This window comes from Mugil cephalus, chromosome 19 (assembly GCF_022458985.1).
Source record: "Mugil cephalus isolate CIBA_MC_2020 chromosome 19, CIBA_Mcephalus_1.1, whole genome shotgun sequence".
Taxonomy (NCBI): domain Eukaryota; kingdom Metazoa; phylum Chordata; class Actinopteri; order Mugiliformes; family Mugilidae; genus Mugil; species Mugil cephalus.
This window is the reverse complement of record NC_061788.1, coordinates 23,108,601-23,121,568: the sequence shown is the minus strand read 5'-3', so window position 1 is coordinate 23,121,568 and position 12,968 is coordinate 23,108,601. Positions and strand designations below refer to the sequence as shown.

General features: G+C 39.5%; 1 protein-coding gene across 7 annotated transcripts in view; it reads right to left on the bottom strand.

Annotated features, from left to right (window-relative positions):
* Positions 1-10,240: 10,240 nt before the first annotated feature.
* Positions 10,241-12,968, bottom strand: part of thnsl2 (threonine synthase-like 2) — a 30,918-nt gene continuing 28,190 nt past the window's right edge. For all 7 annotated transcript variants that reach the window (XM_047569997.1, XM_047569996.1, XM_047569998.1 and 4 more), the window contains one exon: positions 10,241-11,120. In XM_047569997.1, coding sequence (XP_047425953.1) covers positions 10,895-11,120 — 226 coding nt within the window. In that variant the 3' untranslated portion in view covers positions 10,241-10,894. The remainder of the gene's footprint in view (positions 11,121-12,968) is intronic.

Sequence of the window (12,968 nt, the reverse complement as noted above, 5' to 3'; positions counted from 1 at the left end):
CATTTTTTGGGTTCGCTGGGTACATACTACTGCAGACTTTTGGTTCCCTTATCTGAATCAGATGAACCATCAGGTTGCAAAACTACAGAAGCTGCCACTCTCTTTCTTTCGAGTTAAATGAAGTGTAATCAATATGTATCACCTTTATATAAGCGATTATCTGTAGAGTAAAGCCTTCAAAATATAAGTATGTCTGAGAGTGACTACCCTGTCGTTATACCTCTGACAATGTATCCTCCAGGATAAAAATATTTTATCCCTGTTTATCAATGTTTTGTAGATGTAATTCATAATTTTTCAACATGAATACATACAATTATGTTTAAAGAACAATATTTTCAAAAACAAATGCATATACTTACTGCCCCTCCCCCTACAGCCGGCCAAATGTCTGTCTCCCCAAAGATACAGAAAACAGAAAGCTACAGGACTTGAATGAGTTTCTTGAAGATGTCTCTCGTCTCATCTCACCAGGAATCTTTTTGTATAAGAGATGAAACATTTTCAAGAAACTCAAGCAGGTTCAACTAAACACAAGTAAAATGTATACCAGCTTTTAGTCTGCATTTTCATTACATCTAATTTAAATAGCTAATTTGATAACTTGTTTGCAAAAGATCAAAAGATTACTGGTCATATTCAATTCAATTTTATTTATATAGCGCCAATAACAATACAAATAGGAAAAACTCCCTTTTAACAGGAAGAAACCTTGAGCAGAACCCAGCTCATATGGGGGGAACCATCTGCTGAAGGCCAGCCGGGTAGAAACAGAGAAGATAGAGAGAAAAGAAGAACAGGAGAAACAAGTTAAAACAAACGTCTGTCATAGATACATACATCAAGCTGAAGGAAACATGTAGGATCTAGTAATATAACACATAGCTGATGGTCTCATGTGGCAGTTTGTGAGTATAACAGGAATCTTGGGCAGGTTAGTAAATTGTTCATCTAGGTAGGAGTGGATAACTGGAGGAGGACATGAAGAGTGGGGCAGATGTAGTTTATGGAGCTCCACAGGTCTGATACACAACACTCCAGATCATGAAGACTGGGCTGATTGATGAGGCCACGGCAACAGATGTAGTTTAGAACTCCACAGGTCAGATATTCAGCACTCCAGACCAGAAATCCTCACAAGAAAAAGTAGGGGGAGAGGAGAGAGTGAGACACACATAAGAGATAGAAAATAAAACTAGAAAATTCCCTCTGGGAAATTTTGAAGGGGCTACAAGAGCTAATGCCAGGGGTACCGTCTCTGTCAACATGGAAATTAACACACTTTGCTTACATTAGCACAGTTAGTACACGGTTAGCACAGTCAGCACACTTACCCACATTTAGCACAGCTAGCACACGGCTAGCAGAGTTAGCTTACGGTTAGCACAGTTAGCCTATGTGTGACAAAGTATACCAACACAGTATACAAACACACATATGCATGCGCGCTTGCGCATGCATATGTGTGTTTGTGTGTGTGTATCCACTTTGTGTGTGTGTATCTGTAACTGTAATGACATTGTGGGTGACGAGGGCGTGCTTGCGCGCGCATGTGTGTGTAACTGCAATCACAAAGTTACCTGTGTAGTGTGTGTGTGTGTGTGTGTGGGTGAAGAGGGTGCGCTTCCGCGCGCATGTATGTGTGTGACTGTAATCACAAAGTTACCTGTGTAGTGTGCGTTGGTGTGTTTTGTTGTAACATAAATGTGTGGGACACAGGGATTAGCTGTATTAACAGCAGAGACATCTGATTAATGAACTGGTCTCAGAGCGAGATTTACCCCCTTTTCGCTGGTCTCACATTTGGACTTACTGTGACAAAACAGTAGCTCCTATCAGAAAAACAAGCAGACCGTGGGCGTCGTAAGGCCTTCCTGAAGACTTTGATATAATTTTTGTCCTCCTGGAGTAAAGATTTTGTACACACTCGCGAGTTAAACACAAAGGTCCTTCTCTTTTCCTCAGAAAATCTTTGCATTGGAGTGAATGGAGAGCAGGGAGGTACGCGAACAGACGCTCACAGTTTAAATTCTGTACGTCTCACTGCTTTTCTGAGCACATTGTGAGAGACACAACAAGTTTGTCTACAACTGTCAAAAAAATCACGTATCTATTGTGTAAATTGTGGCTGGGACAAGCGTGAAAATAGAAAAATTTTAAAATTAGTTTTTTTTTCGAAAAAGATCATGGTTATTGAATAGTGATTGATTGACAACGATAAGACGTATCAAAACAAGAAAATAATAATACACCAATACTCAAGGCCTGTGTCTACATTTTAAAGTTTAAATGAAGTCTGTAGTTGAAAGTATGCCTGAGCAGTAGACCTTTGAAAAACTGTTTTTTTAGCACACCGATCCCGATCGAGCCGCACGAGCCGATTTGATATATAACTCGCCCTACAGCTCGAAGCACTGTAGGACTGTAGGGCGAGTTAAGGGACGGAAAAAAAATAAGATGAAACATGTGGGATAACAATAGGGGCTCGGGGCAAAGCCCGCGTGTTTAGCCCCTATTGCCCCGTAGCCCCTAATGATAAGATATTAGAGGTCAGGAGCCAGAGAAGAAAGAGGAGAGGACATGTCCTTGGTGCATCGTCCCCCTGCAGCCTAGGCCTATAGCAGCACAACTAAGGGATGGTTAAGTCCAGCCCTAACTATAAGCTTTGTCAAAAAGGAAAGTCTTAAGCCTGACCTTAAACGTAGAGACTGTGTCTGCCTCCCGAAACCCAAACTGGGAGCTGGTTCCATAGGAGAGGAACCTGATAGCTGAAGGCTCTACCTCCCATTCTACTTTTAGAAACTCTAGGAACGACAATTACTCCTGCACTTAGAGATCGTAGTGATCTGTTGGGACAGTATGGTGCTATGAAGTCTTTCAGATATGATGGAGCTAGGCCTTTCAAGGCCTTGTATGTAAGGAGGAGGATTTTAAATTCAATTCCAGATTTTAAAGGGAGCCAATGAAGAGAAGCTAAAACTGGAGTTATATGATCCCTCTTGCTAATTCCAGATGTTTTAGACATTTTCTGTCAGTGCTCTTGCTGCTGCATTTTCAATCAATTGGAGGCTTTTTAAAGAGCTATTTGGACAGCCAGACAGGAATGAGTTACAATAATCCACCCTGGAAGACACAAATGCATGAACTAGTTTTTCTGCATCACTCTGAGAAAGGATGTTCCCAATTTTGATGATATTACGAGGGTGAAAGAAAGCAGTCCTGGTCACCTGCTTTATGTGAGAATTAAAGAACATATCCTGGTTAAATATAACACCAAGGTTTTTCACAGTAGTACTGGAGGCCATGGTAATGCCATCCAATGAAAGCAGGTGATTATATAATGAATCTCTGACATATTTAGGGCCAAATACAACACATTCTGTTTTGTCTAAGTTTAGGCATGCTTGGTGTTTAACCAGCTGATTGGTTTCATCTGGTTTGATGGATAAATATAGCTGGGTATCATCTGCATAGCAATGGAAGTTTATGTCGTGCTTTCTAATAATATTGCCTAAGGGAAGCATGTATAATGTGAATAATATTGGTCCTAGCACAGAACCCTGAAGAACTCCATAGCTTACTTTGGTGTATATATAGAAGAATTGTTATTTACATGGACACACTGGAACCTGTCTGACAGATATGATTCAAACCAGTCAAGTGCAGTTCCTGTAATCCTGATCACATTTTCAAGTCTCTGTAGTAGAATACTGTTATCAATAATGTCAAATGCAGCACTGAGATCTAGCAGGACAAGTCCATCTTCTGAAGCCATGAGGAGATCATTGGTAACTTTAACCAGAGCTGTTTCTGTACTATGATGAGCTCTAAAACCTGACTGAAACTCTTCAAACAAACCATTCCCGTTTAAATGATCAACCAACGGGTTGGCAACAACCCTTTTTAAATCTTTAGAGATAAAAGGCAGGTTGGAAATTGGCCTATAGTTGTCTAAAACATCTGGGTCAAGAGTGTTATTTTTGTAAGCAGTGGTTTAATTACAGCAGTTTTAAAAGACTGGGGCACGTATCCTGTTAATAAAGATAAGTTTATCTGATTTAATATGGAAGTATTAATTAATGGAAAAAACCTTAAGCAATTTAGGCGAGATGGGGTCTAGAAGACAAGTCGATGGTTTAGATGCTGTAATAACTGAAGTGAGCTCAGGAAGATCAATTAGAGAGAAAGAATCCAAATATTGACTCGGTCCTACAGAGGTTTCTAATGGCACTGTACTTACATCTTTGACAGATGGAAGGGTGCTATGAATTTTATCTCTAATGACAACAATTTTATCAGTAAAGAAGCTCATGAAGTTATTACTGCTGAGGGCTGAAGGAATAGATGGCTCAACAGAGCTGTGACTCTTTGTCAGCCTGGCTACAGTGCTGAAAAGAAATCTGGGGTTGTTCTTGTTTTCTTCTATTAATGAAGAATGATATGCTGTTCTGATCTTACGAAAAGTTTTTTTTGTTGTTAAACTATCTTTCCAGGCTATGTGAGCTTCTTCAGAATTAGTGGAATGCCAAATTCTTTCCAGCTTTCGAACTGCTTTCAAACTGCCTGCTTTGAACTATGCAACTGTGAATTATACCATGTGCCTCATATGTGTGCCTATCGCAGTAGTACTGTGCAGTTTTTGGCAGGTGTGGAAAATGGAGTAAAATAAGAATGCTTTCAAAAATATGGATATATATATTTTTTTATCAATTTACCAAATGACTCCGGCTTCCTCCCACCTCGAAAGACATGCTCGTTAGGCGACTTGGTAACTCTAAATTGTCCCTAGGTGTACGTGTAAGTGTGAATGGTTGTATGTCTCGGTGTTAGCCTTGCAACAGGCTGGCGACCTGTCCAAGATGTACCCCGCCACTCGCCCGATGCCAGCTGGGATAGGCTCCAGGAACCCCCACGACCCTAGTGCAGGATTAAGCGGTACGGAAGATGAGATGAAATGAATTTACCAAATGCAAACAAAAGAAAAATCTAAATCACATCAATATTTGGTGTTACCTTTTGTCTTCAAACCAATATCAATTCTTAGTGGTACACTTGCAAAAAGTCAGCAATTTTTCAGGATTGTAGTCAGGTGTATGATCAACCAATTATACCTGACAAGTGCTAATGCTCATCACTGATTGTAATCAGAAAGTTGACTTTTGAGCATAGCTCAATTAAGCTGTGCATGTAAACACACTGACTGTCACATATAGGTTGACACACAGTCATTAACTGAAACAGAAACAGCTGTGTAGGAGGCTTTAAAACTGGATGAGCAACAGCCAAACTCTGCTAGCAAGGTGAGTTTGTGGAAGACAGTTTCATGACCAGTGTTGGGCACATTACTTTTAAAAAGTAATAAGTTATAGTTACTAGTTACTTCTCCCCAAAAGTAACTGAGTTAGTAACTGAATTTCTCCACTATTAAAGTAATTAGTCACCAGGGAAAGTAATTATTGCGTTACTCTTCCTTTTTTTAAGTTTAAATATGTCTAATAATTTGAATTTTTTCTTGGCAGGTTTCACAACCCAGTTGCATGGAGTAGAATTGTATAGACACGTGCTTACACAGAACTATATATATATATATATATATATTTTTTATTGTTTATGTATATTGCCAACTGGTAGACATAAGGCTTTCACATCGGCAAAAGTCCTGGGTCGGACCTCACACTGTGAGAGCTTTTTTCCTCCCTCATACGTCATTGCGTACATTATATATAAAGTTGCAGTTTGTTGATGACCTGAAGAATGGAACCGTCAAACCCCCGCTCTTTCTAAAGCAGGGCTGGGCAATTAATTTCTACAGGGGGCCGCATGAAAAATCTGAACTGTGTTGGAGGGCCAAACCAAACGATAACTTGAACGTTATTCTGCTCAATATTAATTTTCTCCCATTGTAAAAAGCAGTAAATTATATATGTTGATAAGCTGCTACTGGTAATCAGAAACATAAGAATATTCTGTAAATATTTATTTAAATTTATGAGTTTTGGTGTAGGTTGAAGAGGAAAATGAAACACAATCGATCTGTAGTTTTGGATATAACGCATTGGAATGTTGGAAACTTTGTCCTCTTTGGAAAACTTCGGTGGAAAATATAGCTACATGAATTATTTTCTGTATCTCAATAAATCTCAATAAATGTTTACCCCTTTAAGACCTGAATGTCCGTCTGTCATCAAAGAGAAGCTTGCTGTATTACCGTAATCCCCGATGGATAATATTCAAGTTGCGCTTTCTAGAAAAAAATTCTGCCATTACGGTAATGATGACGCACCGCTGCTGTCGGCTGCAGGTTGGAGAGCAACGATCGCGGAGCCCCAGCAAGAGACTTGTTTGGAGGAATTGGTAAAAACAAAGTTAGTTATACCCTTGAGATGTCACGAAGGTCTTCCAGGCAAAAGCACAACTAAGCAGTGTTCAGTCAGAATGAATATTGTCAATAGCGCAAACCATTGTGACTTACGGTAATTCAAAATCGGCCGCTTTGATGGATGCCAGCGATCCGTTCAGGCTTTTGAAGGTTAATAGATGGCAAGAAGCTGTTTCAATCTTACTTTTTTTGTTCTTGACGAACTAACAGTGCCATGACGTAAATAACACATCATGGCTCAAAATAAAAGCAACACAGTCGTATTGCATGCACAGTTCATCTGTGCTCATGACTGACGTACCGCGTGCCGGACGGGAATGCCCAAAGAGCCGTATGCGGCCCGCGGTCCGTAAAATGCCCACGTCTGTTCTAAAGGCTGTTGATATTAGAATAAACCACTGTGTCATGCACAGAGCCCGATATCTGCTGCCAAATCCGTCTTTCTCTGATGACATCGCTATACAAGCTGGATATAAACACAGTCGCCGTTCACCTATGCGCTTCCATTAACGATCATGTAACAACACATTTGATTTGTTTGATTGAAAAAGTAACAACAATCTCTGCCCCTCAGAGATCAGTCTTTATGGGAGTAGACCACAACTTGTTTTTGAGCTGAAGCTTCTACAATGATCCAGTCTATCAGGCCTCTAGTCAGAATGTAACAGACAGATATGAGTCAGAGAGAAAAACCCGGGTCGATCCGGTCCAATCAGTGGCGGCTCGCACTTGGGTGTGGGTGTGATTTGTGTATAAACTGAACACTGTCTGTGATTGGCTTATCATGAAAGCCCTACTCCACCTTAGCCAATCATCATCACCTATGCGGTTGTTTCGCCCCTCCCTCCTCCCCTCGCATATCAATGCAGACTGGTGTTTCAGGATGTGCTATTCAGACTGTTTTGAAAAAGCACAAAGCAAAGGGTAACGTTGAGGATCATAGGCGCAGTGGTCAAAAAATTAATTACAGAACATAAAAACAACCCCAAATTCATCTTCTCCACAATTGACCATATAACAAAAACAAATTTTAATAGATCCTCCAAAGTACCTAATGGCACCCTTTGTGAGGACTTTGCAGACCACTTCAGAGGTACAATCAATGATTTAGGTCGAGTTTTTTATCTCAACGCACCTGGATCAATAATCTTACTCAAGGAAACGCTGGAGAGTTTTGCCCTGGATGATGTAAGAAAACTTGGTTGAGGTTTCTCCCACGCAAAGCCCACAACCTGCCTTTTAGATCTGATTTCCACACAGAATTTTGAATTGATCCCTTCAGGCAGGTGCCTTCCCCGGTGGTGAGGTGAAGAGCAATTAAGACCCCGGCAATTTTGATCATTATTGGCCAACTTATCATTTTTAAGAAAAATTTAAGAAAAAAGTCGTAAGTAAAAAGTTTATTTATTTATTTTAGTAATATCTGGGTTTAGGATGAACCACATTACAGAGAAGGCCCTTTTAAAGATTTTAAATGACATTAGGTGTAACCTAGATAACCATAAACTCACAGTCTTGGTTCTGTTGGATCTAACCGCTGCCTTTGATACAGTAGACCATCGCATTTTAATAAACAGACTGAGGCACCTGGTTGGCCTCTCTGGTTGAATTGAATTAATTAAGGGATAGCCCTTTGAGATGCAGCATCTAATTCGAGGGGGTTCTTTTCTTAACTGGTTCATCTCATATGTCTCTGATAAGTCTGGATACCTGTTCCTCAGGAACCCATGGGATTGAGTGTGTGGTTCGTCATCAGGAGACATGGAATCATTCAGGATCGATTTTAAGGTTCTTTTAATAGTTATTAAATGTCTTAACAGTCTTGGGCCTTCTTATTTGTCTGACCTACTTATACCGTGTCAACCCTCATGAACCATGAGGTCCTCTGGTACCAGCTTTTTAATCAACCACAAGTTAGATGTTAGACACATGGGGAGGCAGCATTCAGTTATTATGGCCCCTGACTGTGAAACAGCCTGCCAGAGAACCTCAGGACCGCAGAGACGGTTGATACTTTTAAAAAGAGGCTCAATACTCATCTTTTTAATCATGCTTTTACATGATTTTAATTCTTATTAACTCTATTATATCACATTTAATTTTTATTTATCTTCTTAGTGTTTTACATGCAGACTTACTTTACATGATTCATATATTTATTTTCATAACTTATTTTGTATTGTGTAAAGGGTGTTTTAACTTATTCATTTATTTTATTTCTATTTATTTATTATCTATTATTTGCGTGCACATGTGAGTGTGTTTATATGTGTGTATGTGTACATATGGGGTGGCAGTTCTTGATTTAGTTTCTTGTTGTAATGTTTTTGTTTTTATTTGTGTGAAGCACTTTGGGTTGCATTTTTTGTAGGAAAAATGGTATATAAATAAGATTTGATGCTTAGCCAATCGACTGCATTGATTCTTCTCTCAGCCAATACAAAATCTTGTGAACGCGTGATTATGCATAGAAAAAAAAAATACCATGCTATACCATGATACCGTCAAAATTTTGAAGACCCCATGCATTTGTGAAATGTTACATTAAGAATCAATCTTAGGTCTACAAGAGCAATTTGTTTTTGTCACAGACAAAATACTAAACAAATCCTAAAACACATTTAAAACCATGAAAATACATTAAAAAAATTTGAGTATTGAGTCATTTTGGTTCCAGTGATCCACTAATGAAGGCTGTGCTTTTTATTAAATGACACATTTTTCTGTGTCTTTTGTCTGGACAACTGTCAGTACATTTGAAAGTTCTTCAGAGACGAAAATGGTCCTGCAAGGCTGTCAAGAAGCATCTGATCTCATTGGTAGAAGATTCTGTGGTGAGATGAGTCCAGTTTCCAGCTTTATCTTCCTCCTGCTAATGTGAGGGTACACAGAAGGCCTGGTGGTGGATTATCTGTCTGTTTAAAAGCACAAACCAAAGAATTTAAAAGAATGAAAAGTAGAAGTTCAAGAAGAATGGGCCAAGTTTACCCCTCCACAGTGTGAAAGACTCGTGGGGAACATGTCAGTTAGGATTAGAGCTCTACTGCTGCTCATGGCAGGACCACTAAATATAAATTTGATGAGTGTGTCTGGGACTACGTGAAGAGACAGAACACTGCAAAAAAAGGAATTTCAAGAAAGCAAAAAATCATCGTATCAAAGAAATACATCTTATGTTTTGTTCAGAGACAAAAACTTTGGGATTATTGTTATAACTTTGTGCTTATTTTAAGAATTTTTGTTAAGCAAAAAAAAAAGAAGAAAAAAAACAACCTTAACCCCCTTGGCAGATTTTTTTTTCTTAATACAAGATGATCAGATTGAATATAAGACTATTTTACTAATTTTCTCTCTAGTACTGCTGTTTTTGCAATGAAAGATTTGTGGGAGCCTACATCCACAGAAGATCTGTGGTTAGTTCTCCAAGACGTTTGGAACAGCCTACTAGCCGAGTTCCTTCAAGAACTGTGTGCAAGTGTACCTGGAAGAATTGGTGGCAAAGGGTGGTCACACCAAATATTGATTTGGTTTTGATTTCCCTGCTCATTCACTCCATTTTTTTAATTGATGAAAATAAACTATTATAATTTTCGTGTCTGAAAGCATTCTTAGTTTACAGCATTTTTCATACCTGCCTAAAACTTTTGCACAGTACTATATATCTTGGACATGGTGTAGTGGTGGCATCAAGTTCAGCAGGTCACCACAACCTTCTTCTTAGTGTACACTGTACACTGACCCTTATGGGAGCTGCGGTGCCATCCCAGGGTAGAAATATACCACCCAGGTTGTACAAATTAATTTTATCACAGAAACTCCTGAGGTAAATACATAAATAACATCAAATAAAGCACAGTCAGATTATGTTGTAAATGGAATTTTATTTATACATTTATGTATCTGTACTTAAGTATTTTAAATTTCTTCTACTATCTATATCTATATGATAAAGATACAAAGGTCTCGCCTCACACAAAATCATTGCTTGTAAATAGGTTAGTATAGCCAGCTTCTTTGATGTAGATTACCTCCCCACTGCCATTAAAACTGTATATGTTAAAGTACATGTTCCATAGAAAATGCATGTTCTTTTTTTATTAGCAAAATGTATCATTTAGTTCAAAGTGACAAAGTTCTTTGTCCTCCACTGCACTACACTTAGTCTAAGCTTTGTCATTTGGAAAGAATGCCTATTGTTGTAATTGCAATATTCAGACTTCCATGCACATTCATATTGTCCTGTATATTGCAGACTTTAATCACAACAGACATTTTATACTGTCATTAGCATAAGCTACAGTATTTGACATCTGGAATTACTAGATAACATTGCACATTTTATTTTTCATTAAAAACAAATAGTACAATCAGCTTGTAAGATATGGTGGACTGATCAAAATAACACAACATGACACATCAGACCAAGCCTTTTAAAAATTTGCATGGATAAACAAAATGTTGATCATCTGATCTTGCCCATATATGGAAGCGTAATCACACAGCGTATAGGACATTTTATAAATAATATGCCCCTCTGTTCTTCCTGGCTGCAGCCACAGACTGAATGCACTCTATCAATCTGTACTCCCAGTCTTTGCGCCAGTTCACGCTCCGCTCCAGGTTCTGGTAACGGGTGGGCAACTTTTCCAAGGCCAACACCTCGTCAGGTAGATCAAAGGTCAGGCCCGCTTTCTCAACTGCTGTCTGAAACTTAGCTGGAGATGCTGTTGCAATGTAACACCTGCAATCAGAATAATTACTTGCATATCACATTTCTGTCCACTGACTTGAAACTGATGTGACAGACAGTCACATCACAAAATAATTAACGCTAAATGGTGTTCATAAAATGTATGTGACCCTAACATCACCTGGCCCAAGGGGCTATAGAAAGAGAACGAGAGAGAGAGAAAAAACAGGTAACGGTGAAAGCTTATAAAAAAGTTTTATCAATGATCTTATTCTATTTTTTGTATTATGCACTGTTATTCCCTGCTACTGTAACAACTTAATTTCCCCATGGGGATGAATAAAATCATCAACTTCTATAACTGCTTGTCTTCTAGAGGGTTGGAGCCTATTCCAGCTGTCACTGGGTGAGAGGCAGAGAGTTTTTAGCCCTGTGCTGCTGGAGACGCTGCAGACCCGTACAGCATACATACCCCTGCCCCACTAGCAGAGTGTGTGTAGCTGGAATGTGGAAAATGCTTATGCTGTACTTCTTTTTACCTGTTTATTTTGTATGCATACGAGTGTTAAATATTGTTTGAGTTCAATGAATGTTTATACTTTTGGTTAAATTGAGACTTGTAACATCTGTTAGCATTGTGTCATTTTTATCATGTAAATGGTATCAGCTCAGAAAAATCATCAGCACACATCGGACATCGGCCAAGACTGATTTAAAAAAATCGGAATCAGCACTAAAAAATCCATATCCAGTCGAACTCTAGTCATGTGTTGTCTGACATGACTTGTGAGTGGTGTGGGAGCCCCACAGGGCACTGTGCTTTCTCCATTCCTGTTCATTTTATATACCACTGAATTTCAGCACATGGGCCACATGGGCTGGTGGACAGATTTGTGGGATGGGCTGGTGAGAGAGATGGTGATTGACTTCAGGAGGAAGGGAACAGATCCTCTGCCCCTCAGCATCCTTGGAAGGGATGTGGTGGTGATGGAGGAGTATAAATACCAGGGAGTGACCATCGACAACAGACTGAACTGGAGGACTAGTTTGATCCTACTGCAATGGTGAAAATTCCCAGTTTGGGATGAATAAAGCATCTATTGTCTATTTAAGCTCATGCCACTGCTTCTCAATAGGATTCAGATCAGGACTTTGACTAGGTCACTCCTTCTTCAGCCATTGAGATGTGGACTTGCTGGTGTGTTTTAACTGTCCTGCTGCTGAACCCAAGTTCACTTCAGCTTGACAGATGGCCAGACACAGGGGCGGACCGGCCATCGGGAATACCGGGAGTTTTCCCGGTGGGCCAGTGGTTTAGTGTGGGCCGGCAGAGAAAAAAGAATACTTTCGGTGCAGTAGCGCTGGCCTATAATATGATGAGCAATATTAACAGTTTCTCTAGTGTCTTGCTAATCATTATTGGCTTACATGGCAGTCAGTCATAGGGCTGTTGGCCAATCACAGCTAAGCCGAAGGCTGAGGGTTTCAGTTTGTCCCCCTCCTCCCTCTCCATCTGTCAATCAATTAAACAGTTGTGCAAAAATGGAGACGAAATGAAAGGGGTGAGCACAAAAATTAAGAGAAAAGAAAAGGCACGCACTACAAGCAGATGTCAGAAATTCACAAATATATTTTCTGCTGCAGCATCATCTGCACTATCATCAGTGACACCTGCAACTCTCACAGTGTCACCGTATGGAGGACAACATGACTAGGGGGATACGACTCAATGTTATAACATTATTTGCTAACATTTAGCACAACGCATTTTGGCTAGTTTGGCAGTAAGAACGTCATTATTGTCTGTGGACGGCGCTCAGTGGTATGAGCCAACGTTGACATCATGGCTAAGCATCCAATAAAATTGCTGAGCATCTGATCTAACATCATCTCTTTTGT